Below are 25,643 nucleotides of genomic sequence, written 5' to 3'. Positions count from 1 at the left end.
ATGTTGGCCAGGCTGGTCTCGAACTCCTGACCTCAAATGATCCACCCGCCTTGGCCTCTCAAAGTGCTGGGATTATAGGCATGAGCCACCACACCCGGCCTTGGGTTTCTTTAGTGATCTGCATAGCTAGGTTTATTCAATATCTGACAAGATTAAACAGATGTTACTGTACTATGACTAAAAAGCACTGTACTACCATAATAAATCTAACATGATGAAATAAAGGATTTACAGTACCAAACAGAATTATACCTATTTAAATAGAAGGCAGTGTTACTCAATTTTAATTCAACAGGTTTCTCTCAGGAGAAAAACACGCACAACACACACACACACACACACACACAGAGAGAGAGAGAGAGAAAGAGAGAAAAATTTTAAAGTATTAAGTCACCCATCTTACCTGAGCACCCACGAGCTGCAGCAATGCTGAGTTCACAGGGAGGAGCTCAATGTCTGTATTGATAGTGGTCTGGTCAAATGGGCAAGCCTTGCGGTGGAGTTTATTCAGGCACATCTTGCAGACAGTATGGCCACAACCCAAACTGATGGGCTTTCGAATTGTTTCGTCGAAAGTCTGAGTGCAAATTGGGCAGGAGAGGAAATCCGTCCATTGTGGAGCTTGTACAGGCATTGCTTCTGGAGTTACAATTCACGAACACAAACACACACACAAATCTAAAGCAAAGATTCCACTGGAATCAAAATCTTTGAAAAAAAGTTTATCTTTTTTTTTTTTAAATATCTTCTGTAGATACAGTCAGCACATAGTGTGAAATATAACCTGAAAACAAAGGAAAAGGAAAAAAATTGAGTCTTTCTTTTCAATTAAACTGTTGAAAAAGAACCACAAGTCCAGTCTTATTCCACAACTTTTTATACCACATTTATATCACTGTAATCCATCTTTTTATACTTTTACAGAATTAGAGCCATGATAAAACATCTATTTCCATTCCCTCATTTTAGAGATGGGAAGTAGTCCCCTGCCTGAGAGGAGACTTGAAGTTAGTAATAAAGTTCCATCTGGGACCCTAGTCTCTTAAGTTTATCTAAGTTTTTTTTTGAGACGGAATTTCGCTCTTGTTGCCCAGGCTGCAGTGCAATGCTGCAACCTCTGTCTCCTGGGTTCAAGCGATTGTCCTGCCTCAGCCTCCCAAGTAGCTGGGATTACAGGCATGCACCACCACACCTGACTAATTTTGTATTTTTAGTAGAGACAGGGTTTCTCCATGTTGGTCAGGCTGGTCTTGAACTCCTGACCTCAGATGATCCTCCCGCCTTGGCATCCTAAAGTGCTGGGATTACAGGTGTGAGCCACCACGCCCAGCTAAATCTCTAATTTTTTAAAAATAAATATATCTAAAAAATAATCTTGGCTGGGTACGGTGGCTCACGCCTGTAATCCCAGCAATTTGGGAGGCCAAGGTGGGCAGATTCCTTGAGGTCAGGAGTTCGAGACCAGCCTGGCCAACATGGTGAAACCCTATGTCCACTAAAAATACAAAAATTAGCCAGGCGTGGTGGTAGGTGCCTGTAATCCCAGCTACTCAGGAGGCTGAGGCAGGAGAATCACTTGAACCCAGAAGGCAGAGGTTGTGGTGAGCCAAGATAGTGCCATTGCACTCATCTGGGGAACAAGAGCGAAACTCCGTCTCAGAAAAAAAAAAAAAAAAAAAAAAAAAAAAAAAAAAAAAGCTTTGTTGGGGAAGGGGGTAGAGGGAGGGAAGAATTACTGAACAAGACACAAATAACTTTTGACGGCCAGGCGCGGTGTCTCAGGTTCGTAATCCCAGCACTTTGGGAGGCTGAGGCGGGAGGGTCACTTGAGGTTGGGAGTTCGAGACCAGACTGGCCAACACGGTGAAACCCCGTCTCTACCAAAAATATAAAAAATTAGCCAGGTGTGCTGGTGCGTGGCTGTAATCCCAGCTACTCGGGAAGCTGAGTAAGGAGAATTGCTTGAACCCAGGAGGTGGAGGTTGCGGTGAGCCGAGATCCGCCACTGTACTCCTGCCTGGGCGACAGTGAGACTCCATCTCAAAACAAACAAACGAACAAACAAAACTTTTGACAACATAAGAATATTTTAAAAGTAGAAACAATTTATATAAACATATGTTTCCTCTGTATTTATACCACAATCTCGACAGACTCACACAAATTTTTCAGGCTGGGTGTGATGGCTCATGCCTATAATTCCAGCACTTTGAGAGGCTGAGATGGGAGGACTGCTTGAGCCCAGGAGTTTGAGACCAGCCTAGGTAACACAGGGAGACCCTGTCTCTACAAAAATTAGCCAGGCATGGTGGCATGCACCTGTGGTCCCAGCGACCCAGGAAGCTAAGGGCTGAGGTAGGAGGATCGCTTGAGCCCAGGAGTTTGAGGCTGCAGTGAGCCACGAACACATGACTGCACTCCAGCCTGGGTGACAGAGCAAGACCCCATCTCAAAAAAAAAAAAAAAAAAAAAAAAGAAAGAAAAAAGAAAAAAGGAAAAAAAAAGAAAGCTTATTCCATTCCCAGGAAAAATTAAATTTAGTTAGATGACAAAAAAATGTTTTATTGGTCTTTACTATGTGTTCAGTACTAGGGATAAAAAAATGATAAGTCATTCTAAGTCCACATGGAGCTTGCACTGTTTCTTTCACTAAACATATAAACAGCAATCACACAACTAAATATATGATTCCAAGTTATGGTAAGTGATATGTAGGTAAAGTACAGGGAGATACAAGCATATATAACAGAGGAAACCTGACCAAATTAGGGTGGAGCTGATGTACAGGTAAGTGATATTTATGGTAAGATTTTAAAGATGACTGCTGAATGAAAGTTAAGGGAAGAATAATGTTTAATATGTGTGGTATAGATTCTGGGTAAAGAAACGGCATTACCATAGATTCTGAGACTAGATAGAATATAGTACAGATGAGGCCGGGCATGGTGGCCCACACCTGTAATCCCAGCACTTTGGGAGGCCGAGGCAGGTGGATCACCTGAGGTCAGGAGTTCGAGACCAGCCTGACCAACATGGAGAAACCCCATCTCTACTAAAAATACAAAATTAGCCAGGCATGGTGGCACAATGCATGTAATCTCAGCTACTTGGGAGGCTGAGGCAGGAGAATGGTGTGAACCTGGGAGGCAGAGCTTGAAGTGAGCCAAGATTGCACCACTGCATTCCAGCCTGGGTGACACAGCAATACTCCATCTCAAAAAAAAAAAAAGAAAAAGAAAAAAAGAATTAGCAAGGACCAAAGAACACAGGATCTTCTAACTTATATGATGGTATTTGGTTACTATATGAAGAGTAGTGTAAAGCCACTGAAGGGGCAGGAGGTGACTCACTTTATTGTTTTGAATGTTCTCCTGTGATATTATTCTCACCAATCACACACAGTCCACTATGATCTCCTTCAAGGCTCAACTAGGAAGGTAACAACTATATATGTCTTTTCTCACTCTTGGGCCCTAAAGCACTCATATGCTGCTACACCAGCATGATGCTTACTTTAAGAAAACCTGATATGTAAAAACTCTAATATGGAAAACAGATTGATTACAGTGATCGTCCATATTACAGAAAGATAATAAACTTTACCAAGTTAAAAGACTAGAAATCTATGTAATTGAAAAAATTGGGCTGGGTGTGGCAGCTCACACCTGTAATCCCAGCACTTTGGGAGGTCGAGTTGGGCAAATCACCTGAGGTCAGGAGTTTGAGACCAGCCTGGCCAACATGGTAAAACCCTATCTCTACTAAAAACACAAAAATTAGCCAGGCGTGGTGATGGGCGCCTGTAATCCCAGCTACTCGGGAGGCTGAGGCAGTTGGACTGCTTGAGCCCGAGAGGCAGAGGCTGCAGTGAGCCGAAATCACGCCGTTGCACTCTAGATAAACAGAGACATACCCCAGTGCTATGAAAATGTATGGAAAGAGACTCAAAATACATTAAGTAAAAAAAACAAGCCTTGCAGACCAATACATATGACATCATTTGTGCTGAGGGAAAAGAACACTTATATATTAGTCTATGTATTAATATATGTAAATGAATGGAAGAAAAAGGTCTGAAAAGACACTCAACAAGCTGTAAGCAGACAGCAAGGTCTTCATGGACTATAGGAATTAATCAACTTGAACAATCAGCCTGTTTTATAGCCTCCTGCCTTCCAGCCTATTTTTGCCTAAACCCTGTGTAGAATGCAGTCACCTAGACAGCTAGAACCAGTTCCTCACAGACCCTGGCAACTCATAGATAAACCTGAGTGAACTTTCCTCATTACCATGCTGAAGTCTCTATCCTGGGAGAAGCTATAGCTTCACTACCACAGCATGTGACCTACGTCCAGGCATAAAGACTCACTATATGTACACCACTGGGACCCCTCCTCTACATGCAGTGACATACCCTCCCTTCCCTCTCCATCGCCCCATAAAACCCTCCTCTCACTTTCCCTCAGAGAGCCACTGCTTTGGAGAATACTCCCAGTGCTCTCCTTACTTGTGGCAAGTAATAAAACTTCTATTGATCAAAATCTGTGTTCTTGTGGAGTCCTTTGTTACTTGAAAGGCAAAGGAACTCTGTTTTTTTTTGGGTAACAAAACTTAACAGCACTGCCAGGCATGGTGGTTCACGCCTGTAATCCTAGCACTCTGGGAGGTGGAGACAGGTGGATCTCTTGAGCCCAGGAGTTTGAGACCAGCCTGGGCAATAAAGTGAGACCCTGTCTCTACAGAAAAATAAAAAATTTAGCTGGACATGGGCACCTGGAGTCCCAGCTATATGGGAGGCTGAGGCAAGAGGATTGCCTGAGTCCAGGAGGTCAGAGCTGTATTGAGTCAGGTTTGCTCCACTGCACTCCAGCCTGGGCAACGGAGCGAGACCCTGTCTAAAACAAAACAAAACAAAAAAACTTAATGGCAGTTACACAGTTGGGCAACTTACAAAAGTATGTAATCATGAATTACTTACATAAGTACAAATAAATTGAAAGAGTAACACAAAGCTAGAGTACACTTAGAGTACAATTTAAGCTTAAGATAATCACTCTAAAATGATTCAAAACATTTGTCCTTATTAATCTTCTTTTACACATTTGGATAGCCAAATATCAAAACTTATTAGTTCTTTTCAAAATTTAAGAACCTTAAAATAGTTTGTAACTTATCCCTTCAAAGAATTAGCATTCCTTTATTAATTTTGTTTATCACCTCCATCTCTATTAACTTTGTAAAGTAAGGTATGTAGTTGTTAATCTCTTAAATTTTCTAGTAAATTAGTTCTTTGACACAACTATAAACAACTTGATAGAATAAAAATACAAAAATCAGCAATCAGTTCTTCATTAAAAATAAAAGCATTATTTTGACCATAAATACAGGTTTGAGAGACCAAGAGGAAAATAATATTCTTAAAGCTTGACTTTTTTTTGGGAAATTTGATGATTAATAATAGAAAGTCACTCTTAGATGACCCTATTTCAGGACTTAAAAAATCACAAGGCAAAGATTTTTTTGATGCTCAAAGTGTCAGTTAATTGTAGATCACAGATCTAAGAAGAATTTCCATTTCCTCATTCTTTAAGTATCTTTCTCTAAACGCATTCTTCCAAACATTCTCCAAGCTTCTCAAAGACAGTTTATATACTCTTCAACCACAACATGTAGCTAAACCACAAAAGACATGATTTAGTAAATATAATAAGCATTCTTTCAGTCAAAAGTAAACATATGAAATAAAATTATTAATATACCAACATCCAGATGTTTTGAACTTCCCCAGAACAAGGTATGTCAGCAAACTAAAAAAGGGGGGGGGGGGGGCCACAAAACAAAAACAGCTGTAAATAATTCTACTAATCAAAGCACATGCATTCAAGGCCTGCAGATAAACTGCTGGGGGTCAGGTCAAATCTAGTTCATTAGAAGTATTTCTACTGGAACCTTCCTAATTGAAACAGAAGACAAATGATGAGCCCTCTTTATTTCCAAAAAGATTCAAAAGAGTGACACTGCTGCTCAAGTATGAAAGCAATGGTTTCCCCATCAGTTTAAATAAGGACTCCTCTCCTACAAAAATGACAGAGATTTTACTGTTGATAATTGCTAATACAGAATATACATGATAATTAAATAGCAATCAGTTCAAGGGTCTGATCTAAGACCCAAGTTCAAAAAGAACATATAATTTCCCCAATTATATATACATATTTTTACACCACTAAAGAGTGCTCATAGAAAACACTGAAAAGACTGCTTTATTCGGTTATATGCCTTGTTCATGGCACTGACTGAAGCTACAGTACAGAATATCACATCTGACATTTCACTATTAATTTATCCCAATGTCTAAATTCCGGTTAAGAACCACCACTTTCTTAAATCTCTAAACTTTTATCACTAATATTACCATTTGACTTTACTCAGTTTTTTTTTCTTAACAAAGAAATAAAGATCTTATTATCAAAATAAAAAAATTATTTCGGCTGGGTGCTGTGGTTCACACCTGCAATCTCAGCACTTTTGGGTGGCTGAGGTGGGAGGATCACTTGAGACCAGGAGTTTGAGATGAACCTGGCCAACAAGGCAAGACCTTGTCTCTATAAGCAAAATAAAAAATGAGAAGAGTATGGTGGCACGTACTTGTAGTCCCAGCTACTCAGGTGGCTGAGGTGGGAGGTATGCTTGATCCCAGGAGTTCAAGGTTTCAGTGAGCTATGACCACACCACTGCACTGCAGCCTGGGCAACACAGTGAAACCTCATCTCTAAAAAAAAAAAAAAAAAAGCCGGGTGTGGTGGCTCACACCTGTAATCCCAGGACTTTGGGAGGCTGAGGATGGCAGATCACCTGAGGTCGGGAGTTTGAGACCAGCCTGACCAACATAGAGAAACCCTGTCTCTACTAAAAATACAAAAATTAGCAGGCACATGCCTGTAATCCCAGCTACTCGCGAGGCCAAGGCAGGAGAATCACTTGAACCTGGGAGGCAGAAGTTGCGGTGAGCCAAGATTGTGCCATTGCACTCCAGCCTGGGCAACGAGAGCAAAACTCCCTCAAAAAAAAAAAAAAAAAAAAAAAAAAGAGAGAGAGAGAAAGAAAGATATGAATTATGAACAACAAGGCTACTGCCTGGGTCCACCAGCTAAGTGACTAGTTTGTAGATATCAAACTCCAAGTCTTACAGCTCCCTTAGCTGTTAAACTCAAATGTACACCTCTGCAAAATAACAAATAACTACATATTGTGAGCATCGATGTTTAAGTATGATTAAAACATTGTCAATGAGCTACTACAGACAAAATTGTGATGACATGATGCATCTGGAAAGATGTCAAACAGCTTTGTTTTCTGAAAATCAATCATGTGTCAGTCACTGTGCTGTTTTCAGATGTTTCTCTTATTTAAATGTCCACAATGTGAACTACCACCAATAACCAACATTTGTGAAGCAAAAACTAAGACATTATACTTTTAGTGCTCTATATACAGTATCTAATTAATGTAGTTATTATGCCCATTTTAAAGATAAGGAAACCAAAGTACCCAAGTCACAAAGCTAGAAAGTGGCAGGACTAAGACTCAAACTCAGGCCAGCCAAACTCCCAAGCTGGTACTTTGAAACTCTATAATGTGTGCCACCACATGAATAAAAGTTTATAGTAATTATGGCAAGGGAGCTCTTGGGAGTGACAGAAATGTCTTAAAATTGTATCGTAGTAATGGTTGCACAACTCTGTAAATTTACTAAAATTCATTTGTGTATTTAAAATAAGTGAATTCTATGGCATGTAAATTATACTTCAACAAAGCTGCTAAAATAGTCATTAAGGGCTTTTTAATAGTCTTAGTTTTCAAAAATGTTAAGTAATAATGTAGAAACATAGAAACTATTCAAATCTGTTCTATAAGCACAGCAATAACCCTATTAAATAGCTAAATTACATTGCTGTGAAGATTTCATTTAAACGTATCACACATTTATGACCATCTCCTCTATTATAGGTTCCTTTTATATGTTCCTGATTTAGAGAGAGAAAAATGGAAATTAAAATTCAAGTATCTACTCTGAGCCAGGCACTCCTCTGAGGCATTATTATGCCCATTTTACAGACGATAACTCGAGGTATGGTGGCATTAAGTAATGGCCCCAAATCAATAAACTGTTGAGCTGGGATTAACACTGGGTCTTACATATCTGAAGTATAAGTTGGCCTGTGAAAAATGTTTTATCAAACAAAACCACACTGTCTGTAAGAAGAAAATCTTGGCTCTCTTCCCACCATGCCCGATGAGATGAGATTTTAAGTCATTATTCTTGACCTTAACTTAATTTTTCATTTCTCTGGAACATTTCCATAGCAACCAGCATGTAGGGCCACATCAGACAGAGAAGAGAAAATGTTTCACTGTCTTGAAAAATGAAGCTAGAAGCAGGAGATGAAAACACAAAGAAGAAAACTAATGAAGGCCTATTATAACAATTTTTTAATCCTCAGCAGAGCATCAACTAATTTACAGTGGAAATAGAGTCTAAAATTTGAGGAGGCTCAAGGTTTTTCCAGCAATAATATCTTGTGAACAAAGACCCAGTTTTGATTGTAAAAATACCTCTTCCCAAAATGTATGGACTGAATTGTGACCCTATATACACAACATCCTGGATATAAATAATTTAATATGATTATGTTAGTACAAATGGATAAATACTTGGAACAGGCATAAAGAAAAGGGCTTCTGAGTTAGAGGGAAAAATAGCTTGAAAAATAGAACTTGATAAAGAAAGGTCGAGGAAAGTTCAAGGGGTTAATTCAGGTTGCTTACTTTTTCAGCATTCAGAGGCAAAAAGAAAAATTTCTATCTCCAACCTAATGCCAGATTTAGGAGAAGTAGTAAGAAAGGACAAAATCATTCACGGAGAAGTCGCCTAACCTGAGTTTGAAACAGAGAGCCAGAGAAAGTAAGACAGTCTTTAACTTTACATATATAGTTAGAATCTCCAGGTTCAAGTTATGCATTACATATAAATGTGCTACACTAAAGAGGGCATTAGTCCTCATTAATTATCAAAGAGGTGGCAGAATGATGTGACCAGACTCAAAGGCATCATCTTTTTTTGTTTTTGTGTTTTTTTTGCTTGTTTGTTTGTTTTCTTCTTCAGACGGAGTCTCGCTCTGTCACCCAGGCTGGAGTGCAGTGGCGCGATCTCGGCTCACTGCAAGCTCCGCCTCCCGGGTTCACGCCATTCTCCTGCCTCAGCCTCTCCGAGTAGCTGGGACTACAGGCGCCCGCCACCACGCCCGGCCAATTTTTTTTTTTGTATTTTTTAGTAGAGATGGGGTTTCACCGTGGTCTCGATCTCCTGACCTCGTGATCCACCCGCCTCGGCCTCCCAAAGTGCTGGGATTACAAGCGTGAGCCACCGCGCCCGGCCTGTTTTTGAGGCAGATTCTCATTCTGTTGCCCAGGCTGGATGGAGTACAGTGGCACGATTTTGACTCACTGCAACCTCCACCTCCTAGGTTCAAGCCATTCTCATGCAGAGTAGCTGGGATTACAGATATGCACCACCATGCCTGGCTAATTTTTGTATTTTTAGTAGAGATGGGGTTTCGCCACGTTGGCCAGGTCTCAAACTCCTGGCCTCAAGTGAGCAGCCTCAGCCTCCCAAAGTGCAGGGATTATATAGGCGTGAGCCACCACGCCCGGCCAAAAGCATCATCTTTAAAGGTAGTAGCAAGGAAATTTTACCAATTAAGCAAAAAAGTAAAATGTTCTAATTTTTTCAGTTTTTGCATTAACACTGTTGAATATTACATATACTATACTATCAAGTAAATAAATATATAATCACCAATTTGGTGTTAGTACAAACACTAAGGATGTAATAAAAACTGGTTACTAAGATCAGGAGTATTTTTAGTATACATTGAGCATTTCAGTTTACTCATTACCCTCAAAAAATTTTACAAAATAGTTCATTATCTTAACTGCTTTTCAATTAATCATAAATTTCTGAAACTGTTTTTTTGTTGGGAGCAGGGGAGGTAAAAGTTGATATCTCCTTCTTAATCAGGCTTCTTTTCTAAATCAGAAAGATATTTCAGTCCCAAAATGAAAGATTCATGAATACATTTTGAAGATGAAGCCAAATATTTTAAAAAGACTAAACAGTTTTCCAGGTCATCTTTTGAAATCAGTCCTCTTGCTGCAATAACGGTTCATTTTTATAAAGGAAGTTTACTCCTCTTGTCCAGTTATTTTGAGACACACAAATCTGACTGGCAAATAATAATGTGGGATGCAGGGATAAATAATCAAAATGAAAAGAAAATCTAAACCTGTGCCTAATAAATTTATGTTTCAGGTTGTTAAATACTATCCTATAGAATCGTAAGGAATATGATGAAATTGAGACATTTTAGAGGATGGCACTAATATTCTGTTTCTTCAACTTGTCCTTCATTATTAGTTCTTTCCTCACTGGCATGCTTAAATCTTTGTTCAAGAGCTGAAAGAAATTTGTCTCCAACTTGTCTCACCTAAAAAAGTCATTCATGTCCTTTGCCCACTTTTTGATGGGGTTGTTTGTTTTTTTCTTGTAAATTTGTTTGAGTTCATTGTAGATTCTGGATATTAGCCCTTTGTCAGATGAGTAGGTTGCAAAAATTTTCTCCCATTCTGTAGGTTGCCTGTTCACTCTGATGGTAGTTTCTTTTGCTATGCAGAAGCTCTTTAGTTTAATTAGATCCCATTTGTCAATTTTGGCTTTTGTTGCCATTGCTTTTGGTGTTTTAGACATGAAGTCCTTGCCCACGCCTATGGCCTGAATGGTATTGCCTAGGTTTTCTTGTAGGATTTTAATGGTTTTAGGTCTAACATTTAAGTCTTTAATCTATCTTGAATTAATTTTTGTATAAGGTGTAAGGAAGGGATCCAGTTTCAGCTTTCTACGTATGGCTAGCCAGTTTTCCCAGCACCATTTATTAAATAGGGAATCCTTTCCCCATTTCTTGTTTTTGTCAGGTTTGTCAAAGATCAGATAGTTGTAGATATGTGGCATCATTTCTGAGGGCTCTGTTCTGTTCCATTGATCTATGTCTCTGTTGTGGTACCAGTACCATGCTGTTTTGGTTACTGTAGCCTTGTAGTATAGTTTGAAGTCAGGTAGCGTGATGCCTCCAGCTTTGTTCTTTTGGCTTAGGATTGACTTGGAGATGCGGGCTCTTTTTTAGTTAAGAAGACATTTATGCAGCCAAAAAACACATGAAGAAATGCTCATCATCACTGGCCATCAGAGAAATGCAAATCAAAACCACAGTGAGATACCATCTCACACCAGTTAGAATGGCCATCATTAAAAAAGCAGGAAACAACAGGTGCTGGAGAGGATGTGGAGAAATAGGAACACTTTTACACTGTTGGTGGGACTGTAAACTAGTTCAACCATTGTGGAAGTCAGTGTGGCGATTCCTCAGGGATCTCGAACTAGAAATACCATTTGACCCAGCCATCCCATTACTGGGTATATACCCAAAGGACTATAAATCATGCTGCTATAAAGACACATGCACACGTATGTTTATTGCGGCACTATTCACAATAGCAAAGACTTGGAACCAACCCAAATGTCCAACAACGATAGACTGGATTAAGAAAATGTGGCACATATACACTATGGAATACTATGCAGCCATAAAAAATGATGAGTTCGTGTCCTTTGTAGGGACATGGACGAAACTGGAAAACATCATTCTCAGTAAACTATTGCAAGGACAAAAAACCAAACACCGCATGTTCTCACTCATAGGTGGGAATTGAACAATGAGAACTCATGGACACAGGAAGGGGAACATCACACTCCGGGGACTGTTGTGGGGTGGGGGGAGGGGGGAGGGACAGCATTAGGAGATATACCTAATGCTAAATTACAAGTTAATGGGTGCAGGAAATCAACATGGCACATGGATACATATGTAACAAACCTGCACATTGTGCACATGTACCCTAAAACCTAAAGTATAATTAAAAAAAATAAAAAAATAAAAAATAAAAATAAATAAATAAATAATAAATAAATAAATAAAAATAAAAAAGTCATTCAATCCTTGTCCCTGTTTCCATCCACCACTATTGTGAAATAACTCTTAACAGGCACATTAAGAACCTTATGAAATTCAAGAGTCATATCTCAATTCTTATTTTACTTCTTTCTATATAGCATTTAATAACATTAAACAGTTACTCCTACAAAAGCTGCCCTTTTCTGGCTTCTATATAACATACTGTCCAATGATTGGCAGGCCACTCCTTGCCCATATCTATTGAGGGCTTCTTCTTCTCTATTCATCCTTGGAATAGTGTTGGTTCTTAGAATTCCTTCCCCAGTTCTCTTCCCTAGAAAGTTTCCCTGAGTAATTTCATCTGTTTTTATGTTTTCAACTACCAACTAGATCCTGCTGACTTCCAAATCTCTCTCTCAAGTTTAGACTTTTCTTCTGAGTGCCAGGGCCATATAACCAGTTGACTACTAAGTCATTCATGTTCATCTCCTCCCCACCAAACCTTTTGTTCTCTTTGTCAGTGACTGAGTGACATACCAATTACTGTGATAAAAGCATGGGGAATTGCCAGGCGCGGTGGTTTATGCCTGTAATCCCAACACTTTGGGAAGCTGAAGTGGAGGATTACCTGAGGTCAGGAGTTTGAGACCAGCCTGGCCAATGTGGTGAAACCCCGTCTCTACTAAAAATGCAAAAATTAGCCAGACTTGGTGGTGGGTGCTTGTAATCCCAGCTACTCGGGAGGCTGAGGCAGGAGAATTGCTTGAACCCAGGAGGTGGAGGTTGCAGTGAGCCGAGATTGAGCCATTGCACTCCAGCCTGGGCAACAAGAGCAAGACTCCCATCACACACACACACACACACACACACACACACACACACACACAAAAGTATGGGAATCATCCTTGACTACTCTCTTTTCTCACACCCCTACCCATCAACTCATCAATCACCATGTACATATTATTTCTTTAATGTTTCTTAAAACCTTCTCATCCATTCCCAATACCAACATCTCTGACCTGGATCACTGTGACAATTTCTTAACTGGTATCCCTGGTAACAAACATCCCTAATACAGCAAAGCTAGGCTATAATAACTAGACTGTAAGTTCCTGAAAATCAGAGAATTTTTTTTTTTTTTTTTGAGACGGAGTCTCTCTGTGTTCCCTAGGCTGGAGTGTAGTGGCACAATCTCAGCTCACTGCAAGCTCTACCTCCCAAGTTTCACGCCATTCTCCTGCCGCAGCCTCCCAAGTAGCTGGGACTACAGGCGCCTGCCATCACGCCCTACTAATTTTTTGTATTTTTAGTAGAGACGGGGTTTCACCGTGTTAGCCAGGATGGTCTCAATCTCCTGACCTTGTGATCCGCCCACCTCGGCCTCCCAAAGTGCTGAGATTACAGGCATAAGCCACTGTGCCCGGCAATTCCCCATGCTTCTATCACAGTAACTGGTATGTCACTCAGTCACTGAAGTTTTTTTAATCTTTCTTTTAAAATTATTTTATATATATGATATATTATTACATATCTATATCATATATAATTATATTATTATTATATATTATTTATTTTTATTATTATTTTTGAGACAGGGTCTTGCTCTGTCATCCAGACTGGAGTCAGCAGCACAATCACTGCTCACTACAGCCTCAAGTCTCACCCTTCTGGGCTTAAGTGATCCTCTTACCTCAGCCTCCCAAGTAGCCAGGACTATAGGTGTGCACTAACACACCTGGTTAGTTTTTTAAAAATTTTTAGTAGAAATGAGATCTCACAACGTTGCCCAGGCTAGTCTCAAACTCCTGGGCTCAAGTGTTCTCCCATCTCAGCCTCCAAAATTGTTGAAGTTACAGGCGTGAACCACTGTGCCTGGCCCTATTTTCTCTATGGTTTTAATACACAAATACATATGTTATCATATATAGGTTAGCAAATCAATCAAGCTGGAGTATTTATGTGTTCTTTAAGAGAATGTCACTTGGCAGGGCCAGGGGCAGTGGCTCACGCCTATAATCCAGGCACTCTGGGAGGCCGAGGCAGGTGGATCACCTGAGGTCAGGGGTTCGAGACCAGCCTGACCAACATGGTGGAACCCCATCTCTACTAAAAATACAAAAAAAAAAAAAAATTAGCTGGCCATAGGGACAGGTGCCTATAATCCCAGCTACTAGGGAGGCTGAGGCAGGAGAATTGCTTGAACCTAGGAGGCAGAGGTTGCAGTGAGCCGAGATCACAAAAGAGAGAAAAGAAAAAAGTCTATCGGGCTAATGGGAAGCTGCCAGGGAAGATAGGGTCTTACCATTCAGAGTAACATGCAAAGGCCCTAGGTTTCTTCCCCAACAGTTTCCCACTAGCCCAAAAGCTTTTTTTTAGAGGGGAGTGGGCAGGGGGACAGGAGTCAGTTGACTTTCTATTAGAGAATACGTGAATACTCCAGCTTGATAGATTTGCTAACATATATAGGACAGCTTCCTAAGTATTAAAAAACATAGAGAAAATAGTGACATGGGGTCTATTTCCCCCATCCTTCAACCTGGGTGGCCCTGACTTACTTTCAACAGTTGCATGCAACAGAAGTGATGCTGGGAGAGTTTCAGAGCCTAGGTCTCAAGAGACTTTGCAGGAAGCTTGAACTAGCTTGTCTGAGGACAAGAGTACACGAAACAAAGAAGAGCTGTTTTATAATAGCTCAGATCCCTAAAACCAGTCCTAATTTGAGCTGTCAAATGATTGCAGCTACACAAGTGGCCTCAGGGGAGACTAGCAGAACTACCAAACTAAACTCAGCCCAAATTGCTGACTCACAGAATTGTAAGTGAATAAAATGGTTGTTTTAAGCAACTAAACTTTAGAGTGGTTTGTTATTTAATAATAGATTATCTGGTGATTATATAATTAAGATAGTTTTACATGTATAAATTTCATTATAGTTTTTTGAGAAAACATGTAATACTGACGTAGGAATTTGAAAGTTTCTCTCAATTGAATCATAACCTTTTTGACAGAACATATTTATCTTTTTTTAGGCTCCAAAAATCACTAAGATACTGACGGACCTTCACAAACACAACATGCCTAAATTTGGCTCCTCAATCCTGCATCATAAATTATCAGTAACGGAAAAGCAAAAGGATACATTTTCAAAGCACAACACGGGGAATGAACCCCTTTTGACTTAAAAATATGTACCATTTGTGCTTAATTTAAACCTATATAAAATGTACCATAATCCAGCTCAACATACTTAAGCTGTGATCCATGCAACAGTCCTTTATGTTGATGTGCCAAAGTAGCATTATTAACTCTTAATACTGATAATGTTTCATGTGTTTCAAAGTTAGATGTTGTCAGTCCTTACTGGTGACAAGCTAAAGACCATTCCTGGCCGGGCGCGGTGGCTCATGCCTGTAATCCCAGCACTTTGGAAGGCCAAGGCAGGTGGATCACCTGAGGTCAGAAGTTCGAGACCAACCTGGCCAATCTGACAAAACCCCGTCTCTACTAAAAATACAGTAAGTTAGCCAGACGTGGTGGTGGGTGCCTGTAATCCTTGCTACTTGGGAGGCTGAGGCAGGAGAATTGCTTGAACCTAGGAGGTGGAGGTTGCAGTGACCTTAGATCACACCACTGCACTCCAGCCTGGGGAACAAGAGCGAAACTCCATCTCGAAAGAAAGAGAGAAAGAAAGAAAGAAAGAAAGAGAGAGAGAGAGAGAGAAAGAAAGAAAGAAAGAAAGAAAGAAAGAAAGAAAGAAAGAAAGACAGACAGACAGACAGACAGACAGACTGCTCTTTACCATCATTAGCTAAGGCTGGTCATCTTCAGCAAGTTATACTTTTTACCTACCTACAACTATCTTCATATACTCCACAAATATTTTCTCTATCTTGAAACTGTTGGAGGAAAAGAAGAGCGTTTGGCTGCCAATCACTATTTCATTTAATCTTTCCAACAACCTTCTGACATAGATATTATTACCTCTACTTTACTGATGAAGGAAGGAAAGAAAACTCAATTACTCAGCTAATTTAGTGATTTAGTCATAATTTGAACCCACATCTATCTGACTCCAAAACCTGTATTTTTTCCACTGTAACACCATGTCTTCCAACTTTGAGCACTTGTAACTTTTTATTATACTTTTTAATAATTATTAGTGAGCCATAACCAAAGATATCAATTAAATGATGCCTGTTTTGGGTTTAATCTGAGCATGACTGGTTTTAAGTAGGAACTCTGGAACTGTTTAAATCTACTTGTTTATTAAAAAGAAAAAATTAGGTTGTAGCAGCAACTACTGTATTTCTTTTGGAGAGAACCAAAAGGATAACTTTGTCTTGAAGATTTTATTAAAATATTTCACTGAGAAATGAGAAGGGAACGAAAATAAAATGAACCATGTATCTTAAGACACCTTACTGATATTTTAAGATGAAGTATAACATACATACAGATCAAGAGTGTTCAGTTCAACGAATTATCACAACGTGAGCACACCTGCATACTTAAGACATACATTATCAGCATCTCAAAAGGCCCCCTCACCATCCCTCCCAATGATTACTCCTTTATTCTTCCCCAAATATCACTACTATCCTAACTCCTAACACAACAGGTTAGTTTTGCCTGGTTTAAAATTCTATATAACAGGCTGGGCGCAGTGGCTCATGCCTGTAATCCTAGCACTTTGGGAGGCCAAGGCGGGCAGATCACGAGGTCAGGATATCGAGACCATCCTGGCTAACACGGGGAAACACCGTCTCTACTAAAAATACAAAAAAATTAGCCGGGCGTGGTGGCGGGCGCCTGTAGTCCCAGCTACTTGGGAGGCTGAGGCAGAAGAATGGCGTGAACCCGGGAGGTGGAGCTTGCAGTGAGCCAAGATCACGCCACTGCACTCCAGCCCGGGCGACAGAGCGAGACTCCATCTCAAAAAAAAAAAAAAAAAAAATTATATATAACGGAATCATCAGTATGTATTCTTTTGTACTTGGCTTCTTTCACACAATGTTGTTGTTGTTGTTATTATTTGAGTCAGGGTCTTGCTTTATCGCCGAGGCTGAAGTGCAGTGGCATGATCATGGCTCACTGCAGCCTTGAACTCCTGGGTTCAAATGACCCTCCCACCTCAGCCTCCTGAGGAGCTGGGACTATGAGCATGGGCCACCATGCCTGGCTACTTTTTACAATTTTTGCAGACATGGGCTATATTGCCCAGGCAGTGATCCTCCTACCTCAGCCTCCCAGGTCAGTAGGATGTCAGGTGTGAGCCACCGCGTCCGGCCCACACAATATTATTTTTGTTAGATTTTTTTTTCCCAGCATTTACTACATTTTAAACTGTTACAAAGCACTCCAGTTAAAATGATCACAGTTAGGAAGCTACCCTTTATGAACTTATTTTTGGAGCAATGATGACTTGTAGATTTTGAATGCTGCAGATTTCTCATGTTGAACTGGGAGGAACAAAAATGGGTGTCAATAAAAAAAGTAGACAACAAAAATCTCTTTACTCAAGAAAACAGTGTATGCATCACACAGCATATGTGTCACACACTAATAGTCTCTTATTACTTGCTTCTTGCTCCTATCACTTGCTTCTATTTCTTTTTCCCAATGATCCTGTGCTTTAGGCTTCCTTGTGGCATTTGGTGGCTGCCATCATGTTCTGACTAATTCTAGAAACATGTAGATGTATTCACAATAGGTACATATCTAATTATATATTCTGACTTAGAAATTTTATTTGCATTAAAAACCTAGTATATTTAATAATAATAATAGCAATAACATCAATGTTTTTAAAATGTATTTTCCCCATCTCTTAGGTCTTAAGGACATTTCATTACTTTGTTTTGTTTTGAAATATGCCTCCTAGAATTCAAACTATTTCCAGAAAACAATGTCACAGAGACTTTTAATTGCAGATACTTAAAAAACAGTGCTTAGAAAAGAAGAAAGAAGAAGAAAGAAGGAAGCAGAAGCAGCAGCAGAGGAAGAAGCAGAAGAGGGGAAGGGAGGAGGAGGAAGAAGAGAAGGAGGAAGAGGAGGAGCTGATTCATTTTCCATTTTAGAATTATTTCTCAACTACTATTGCAAGCAAAATTCCATTTTTAAGGGTTTAAAAGAATGAAAAAATTGCTACATGAACTCCAAACACAGAATCCTATAGCCACAATGTATCTTGTTTATACTGTATTATTATTTTATCTTTATATAAAGTGGTTTGAAACAGGAAATAAATTGTAAAAGGGGATGTTCTGGCTGGGTACGGTGGCTCACACCTGTAATCCCAGCACTTTGGGAGGCCAAGGCCGGCAAATCACCTGAGGTCAGGAGTTTGAGACCAGCCTGGCCAACATGGCGAAACCCCATCTCTACTAAAAACATAAAAATTAGCCAGGTGTGGTGGCGGGCACCTGTAATCCCAGCTACTTGGGAGGCTGAGGCAGGAGAATCACTCAAACCCAGGAGGTGGAGGTTGCAGTGAGTCAAGATTGCACCACTGCACTCCAGCCTAGGCAACAGAGTGAGACTTTGTCTGGAAAAAAAAAAAAAAGATGTTTTGCTGATTCCCAAGTAGTTGCGAATGTTAGAGAACCTACTGACTGGCTGCTGCTGTATCAGAATCAAATATGACACTTCCTCCAAAATATGTAATGATTATCTTTCAGGGATTAAACTCATGCTTAGGTTTGTATAGTGTGCATGTTATAGGGAAGAGGAAACGAAAGGTTGAGACAAGTCTAACTACTGTGGATTGCACAATAAACAGATAAGTCTATTTATTACTTGGTAAAAACAGGGACCCTGGTTAAGAATATAGTTTGTCCTACTCTTTCTCCAACCCTGAACCTTCTCCCCATTTCTATATAGGCATTAATACATGAATTCCTTCAGAGAAGGCCTTCCCTGATCATCTTATTTCAAATAGATGTCCCAATCTCAATCCCTCCCCAGCCCTCTGCTATCCAACCACATGTTAAACTGCATGCTTCCCATCTCTTTCCTGATTAATTTTTCTCAATGATACTTCTCATCCAACATCTATGTTTTATATTTATTTTGTTACGGCATATACCCATCGCTACTGAAATATTAGCTCCTTAAAAGTGGGCCAGACATAGTGGCTCGTGTCTGTAATCCCAGCATTTTGGGAGGCCAAGGCAGGTAGATCACTTGAGGTTAGGAGTTCAAGACCAGCCCGGCCAACACGGTGAACCCATCTCTACTAAAAACACAAAAAATTAGCTGGGTATGGTGGCACGTCTGTAGTCCCAGCTACTTGGAAGGCTGAGGCACAAGAATCACTTGAACCTGGGAGGCAGAGGTTGCAGTGAGCCGAGATCACGCCACTGCACTATAGCCTGGGCCACAGAGCAAGACTCAGTCTCAAAAACAAACAAACAGATTTTTGTTTCTATCTTTAACTATTTTTGAGTACACTCTATGTACCAGGAAGTCTTTTATGTGGATCACATGCATACACTTCATCCTCGCAATGAGACTATTTGGTCTCATTATTAATTTTAGGGCCGAGAACACTGTAACAGAGATGTTAGGTAATATGCTGGTCACTTGGCAACTAAATTTATTCTTATTTTTGAGCTGATGATTCCTTCTGTAATCTTTCTTTAGTGATACCACTAGACAATGTACATTTCTGGTAATCATGCCTGACATCCTTTTTCCTTCCATTAAAAAAAAAATCTTCCATAAATATACATACCTACTGTGTACCCACAAAAATTAAAAATAAGTAAAATGATAATAATAAATTACCTCTTGTATCTATAACTTCCTTGTCACCTCCACTTTCTTGATTGAGGCCCTTAGTCATTCATTCAAAAACTACTTATTTAGCATCTACTACATGCCAGTGTCCCAGAAAGTGATATAGTCCTGAATGAAATAAAGTCCTTGCTCTCATACAGAATACAGACTCATCACCTACATCACACAGCAACCTTTTTTTCTTTTTTCAATTTTTGAGACAAGGTCTCACTCTGTCACCCAGGCTAGAATGCAGTAGCATGATCAGAGCTCACTGCAGCCTCGACCTCCCAGGTTCAAGCAATCCTCCCACCTCAGTCTCCCCAGTAGCTGGACTACAGGCATGCACCACCATGCCTGGCTGTTTTTTTAGTTTTTTTTATAGACGGGGTCTTACAATACTGCCCAGGCTGGTTGCAAACTCCTAGACTCAAGTGATCCTCCTGCCTTGGCCTCCCAAAGTGCTGGTATTGTGAGCCATCACGCCTGACCACACAGCAACTGTTTAACTGATCTCTGTCCTCAGGATAGTTCTTGCCTTCCTCTACCTTCCTCACAGCTGATAGTCACTTACCTACATCAAATTCTTCCATGACAACTCAATTTTTAAAAAGGATGATACACTTGAGCAGAAAAGGATATTCAAATGGCAATAAGCATATAATATGTTCACTGAGGAGTGATTACTCATGAGGGAAAGAAGGTACTTAAAGCTTTTCATCTTAAAACTCTGGGTACAATGGATTAATTAATGAATGTCAATCATGGGGGAATAGGTGCTACCACTTCATTATTTATGGATGCCTTTGTAAGAATATTATCTGTACCAGCCTTATGATATTCTAATTACTCATATGCATTTAAAGAGATTTACCATCTTATTTTCTATTCTAAGAATTTTCTTACTTCAAAACCCATCAAATTCTATTTTATAGTGATAGAATAAACTGGAAGAGTCTTTTGTGCCCTCATGAACAGGTTTTCATCAACCACAGACCTACAAAATAAGAAGACATTTCTGAAAAAACTAACCCAGATAATGAATAAATCCAAAAAATCCATAATTCAATTAAAAAAAACACTATATGAAGAGTCTTACATTTACTTTTTAAAGTTTTTGATAAACTTAATGACAGGCTAGATTCAAGCAAAGAAGATTGACAGTTTTAACTAAAACCATTCAAAAACTGCTATCAATGGGGTAATTAATGTAAAAATTGACATATAAAATATGGGTTTTAAAAGTAGTAATTACAGGGAAAGCATTTCTAAATGAAAGCTGAAATCCAGGTTTTTTTTTTTTTTTCAAGTACAGTACTTGAATGTGGAAGACTACTACTCTTTAAAAGAGTCTCCACAAAAATGGACTTTTGAGCCAGTGTAACCAGTATACAGAAAAGTCAAATCAAGACCATAAGCAGTACGATTATTTTTAGTCAAGGACTAAGCACAGAGGGACAGCTTACCTCAAAAGAAAATCAAGAGACTGATACGAGGACCTCCATTTTTCAAGCTGTGAAAATTTTTAACATGATGAGTTTAGGAAGATGCAAGTTCATATAGTAACCAATTTGGGTTCCACAGATCAAAGTGTAGTTTGAATAGAATCCAAAGGTAAATTATGGCCAATAAAGGATTTAGGATGCCAATAATATTCAGTTTAATTCAATTCACCTTTAACAACCAATTCGTATTAGTATTGAAAATTAGTTTTTGTCATCTAAAATGGGTCACAGCCAGGAATGGTGGCTCATGACTAATCCCAGCAGTTTGGGAGACAAAGGCAGACAGCCTGAGCCCAGAAGTTCGAGACCAGCCTGGGCAACACAGCGAGACGCCGTCTCTACAAAAAAATACAAAAATTAGCGGGGTGTGCTGGCACGCACCTGTAGTCCCAGCTACCAGGTGGGGATGAGGTGGCAGGGGTGGCCTGAGGTGAGTGGATCACTTGAGCCTGGGAGGTCAAGGCTGCAGTGAGCCCTGATCCCTCTACTGAACTCTAGCCTGGGCAACAGAGTGAGACTGTCTCAAAAAATAAAATAGGTAACATATGAAGAGATAAATATTTTTCCATCGAGAGAACCAGCTATTTAGCTGATTAGGATAAATTTCCTCATTTTAGTTTCTAATTGTTTAAAGAATTATAAATAATATGTTTATGAAATCTATAGCTATAGCTTCTATAGATTTAACTTATAACGATATTTTAAATCACATATTACATAATCAGTCTCCAATACCCTCTTCAAAATAACTTCTAAAAGTAGCCCCAACTAGTGGTGATCCCAAGAAAGAACTAGAGCCGGGCACAGTGGCTCACGCCTGTAATCTCAGCACTTTGGGAGGCCGAGGCGGGTGGATCACGAGGTCAGGAATCAAGACCATCCTGGCTAACACGATGAAACACCGTCTCTACTAAAAACAAAAAAATTAGCTGGGCGTGGTGGTGGGCGCCTGTAGTCCCAGCTACTCGGGAGGCTGAGGCAGGAGAATGGCGTGGACCCGGGAGGCGGAGCTTGCAGTGAGCCAAGATCACGCCACTGCACTCCAGCCTGGGCGACAAGAGTGAGACTCTGTCTCAAAAAAAAGAAAAAAAGAAAATAACTAGAATAAGGAGATCTAGATTCTAATACCAACTCTGCCATTTATTAGTGCTGAGATCTGCACACCTCTGCTAAATATTCAAAAGGTTTAGAGGAAAATAAAAAACAAAAAGATGACTCCAGATTTTAAGGACAAAAAGGATCAGACTTATAGAATGCTGCCACATAAAATAAATTTTTTTAAAAAATGAAGGCTCAAAAACAAAATAAAATTATAAAAAATTTAAAAAAAGAACAGCAGACTAAAAAGAGATGATGCTGTGATGGAAAACCTAGGAAACCATACTATAATGGACAACATTTGAAAAGGATGGTTCTTTGGGGGAGTAAAGGATTTTAAATATCCAATTAAGGGTTGCTGATAGTACAAGCAACAAAACAAAATAGACAATGCATTGAAAATGTAGGCTTGAGGAGAAATTGAGATCATATAAACAGGAAAGTTCTCTATGAGAGTGAATGGAAGTGGAGAATTGAACCTTGGGGGAATCATATATATCAGTGCTTTCCAATATGGTAGCCACTAGTTACATGTGGCTATTGAGCCTTTCAAATGTGCTGGTGAGATGGCGGAATTAAATTTCAAATTTTAAATAAAATTTAAATGTATTCATACAATGGAATAGTATTATTATTATTATATATATATATTTTTGAGAGACAGTCTCACTCTGTCGCCAGGCTGGAGTGTAGTGGCACGATCTCAGCTCACTGCAACCTCCGCCGCCCGGGTTCAAGCGATTCTCCTGCCTCAGCCTCCCAAGCAGCTGGGACTACAGGCGCACACCACCAGGCGTGGCTAATTTTTGTATTTTTAGTAGAGATGGGGTTTCACCATGTTGGCCAGAATGGTCTTGATCTCCTGACCTCGTGATCCTTGGCCTCCCAAAGTGCTGGGATTATAGGCGTGAGCCACTGTGCCGAGCCACGATGGAATATTATTAAGTGGTAAAAATAAACTGTGAAGCCATGAAAAGACATGAAGAGGGCCAGGCGTAGTGGCTCACACCTATAATCCCAGCACTTTTGGGAGGCCAAAGCAGGAGCACTGCCTGAGCCCAGCAGTTCAAGACTAGTCTCTATTTTAAACAAAAACAAAAACAAAAGAAGAAGGTATTCAAGAAGGGACCTAAATGCATATTGTTAAGTGAAGATGCCAGTCTGAAAGGACTATATACTATGATTCCAACCACATGACATTCTGGAAAGGTAAAACTATGACTGTAAAAAGATCAGTGGTAGCCAGGGGTTCAGAGGGATGAGGCAGAGATGAGTAAGTGGAACATGGGACATTTTTAGGTCAGTGAAACCATTCTGCACTGTTCTAGAATAGCGGATATATAATGTTATGCATTCGGCAAAACCCATAGAACTGTCCAACACAAAGGGTGAATCCTAATGTGAACTATGGACTTTAGTTAATAATGTATCAACACTGGTTCATCAGTGATAACCAACACGCCACACTAATGCAAGATACTAACAGAGGAAACTGTGGGGGAGAGTATAGATGGGAACTGTGTATTTTTTTGTACAATTTTTCTGTAAATCCAAAACTGTTCTAAAAAAATAAAATCTTTCAAAAAACTCAAATTTACATAGCCACATATAGTTAGTGGCCAGTATTGAACAGCATAGGCCCATATAAATAGACTGATGTGGGAAGAAAATGAGAATGGTATATGAAGAATTACTTCATTTCTGACTACCACTCCCAAAAGTACACATACAGTTAACCCTAAACTATATAAGGTTTTATATGCAGCTTCTATATTAACATTTTACAGTAGAACTTGATCAAAAATATTCTGGATGAGTATCTTTCTAATTTTTGTTAAACAGAATTTAAGGAGGAAAATAACATTTATTAAAGGTGTCAGGTACTATACTAACGATATTATCATTTACATTTCCAAACAACCTTTAGAGAAAAGTATTACTATTTCTGTTTTTAGAGATGAGGAATTATAAAGCTTAAGTCATAAAAAATGAGAACCTAGATATACTGGACTCCAAAGTCTACGTTCTATTTTTTTTTTTAGCAAAGTCTATATTCTAATATACACCACTCTACTGTATATATGTTTATGATTCCCAAAATTACAAACATAATTTTCCCACAGTGAATTTTCCATCAGGAGCAATACTTTACATATAGCACAACACAACAGTTAATGACATACTCAGAGTCTAATGAGGTGTTGTATAGGTAACTGCTGTCCCTATTTTAAACAGCCTCAGGCTAATGTGACTTTTTTCCTGCCACCCAGCTGGCCCTCCATCCTACCTAGATGGCTCTACTCCAACATCTACTTTGCACCTTTTAATCTGCTGTGGGACAAGAAAATAGATAATCAAATTCCTTGAATTATGTACAAAGCAAGAGAACTTCTAAACCAATGTGTTAGTGCAGATGACTTAGTTCATTAATTTTTCTGACAATTACAGGCCTTTTTTTTTTTTTTTGGCCTACTTCTTAATCTAAACTGAGACCTGGACAAATTAAATACTGTTCTATAATAAAGCTAAGAATTTACTGATTGTTTCATTCAAAAGTTTTCCACTCCACTTTTTTTTTTTTTTTTTTTTTTTTTTGAGACAAGTCTCGCTCTGTCGCCCAGGCTGGAGTGCAGTGGCATGATCTCAGCTCACTGCAACCTCCTCCGCCTCCTGGGTTCAAGCAATTCTCTGCCTGAGACTCATGAGTGGCTGGGATTACAGGTGCCTGCCACCATGCCCGGCTAATTTTTTTGTATTTTTAGTAGAGATTGGGTTTCACCATCTCGGCCAGGCTGGTCTTCGACTCCTGACCTCGTGATCTACCCGCCTCGGCCTCCCAGAGTTCTGGGATTACAGGCGTGAGCCACTGCACCTGGCCTCATATTTTTCATATATATATATATGTTTTAATACAGATGGGGTCTCACTATGTTAGCCAGGCTGGTCTGGAACTCTTGGCCTCAAGTGATCCTGCCACCTCGGCCTCCCTAAGTGGTGGGATTACAGGTATGAGTCACCGCCTCCTAGCCTATCCCATATTTTTCATGGATATAGCTCTAAACATCACCTCATTTAAAGACATTATTTTTATTTTTGTATTTGTTGACACTATCTACTTCAAGATAAAAGTTCGGCCGGGTGCAGTGGCTCATGTCTGTAATCCCAGCACTCTGGAAGGCCATGGCGGGTAGAT

At 39.6% G+C, this 25,643-nt stretch overlaps 1 protein-coding gene across 2 annotated transcripts in view; it reads right to left on the bottom strand.

Moving 5' to 3' along the window:
- Positions 1-25,643, bottom strand: part of RC3H1 (ring finger and CCCH-type domains 1) — a 91,785-nt gene that overhangs the window by 59,902 nt on the left and 6,240 nt on the right. For both annotated transcript variants that reach the window (XM_032160944.2, XM_032160945.2), the window contains exon 2: positions 404-784. In XM_032160944.2, the coding sequence (XP_032016835.1) occupies positions 404-634 (231 nt within the window). In that variant the 5' untranslated portion in view covers positions 635-784. The remainder of the gene's footprint in view (positions 1-403; positions 785-25,643) is intronic.

Source organism: Hylobates moloch, unplaced genomic scaffold, assembly GCF_009828535.3.
Source record: "Hylobates moloch isolate HMO894 unplaced genomic scaffold, HMol_V3 SCAFFOLD_8, whole genome shotgun sequence".
In the NCBI taxonomy this organism is placed as follows: Eukaryota; Metazoa; Chordata; class Mammalia; order Primates; family Hylobatidae; genus Hylobates; species Hylobates moloch.
Note: the sequence above shows the minus strand (reverse complement) of the source record. Positions and strands in the feature narration are given on the sequence as shown.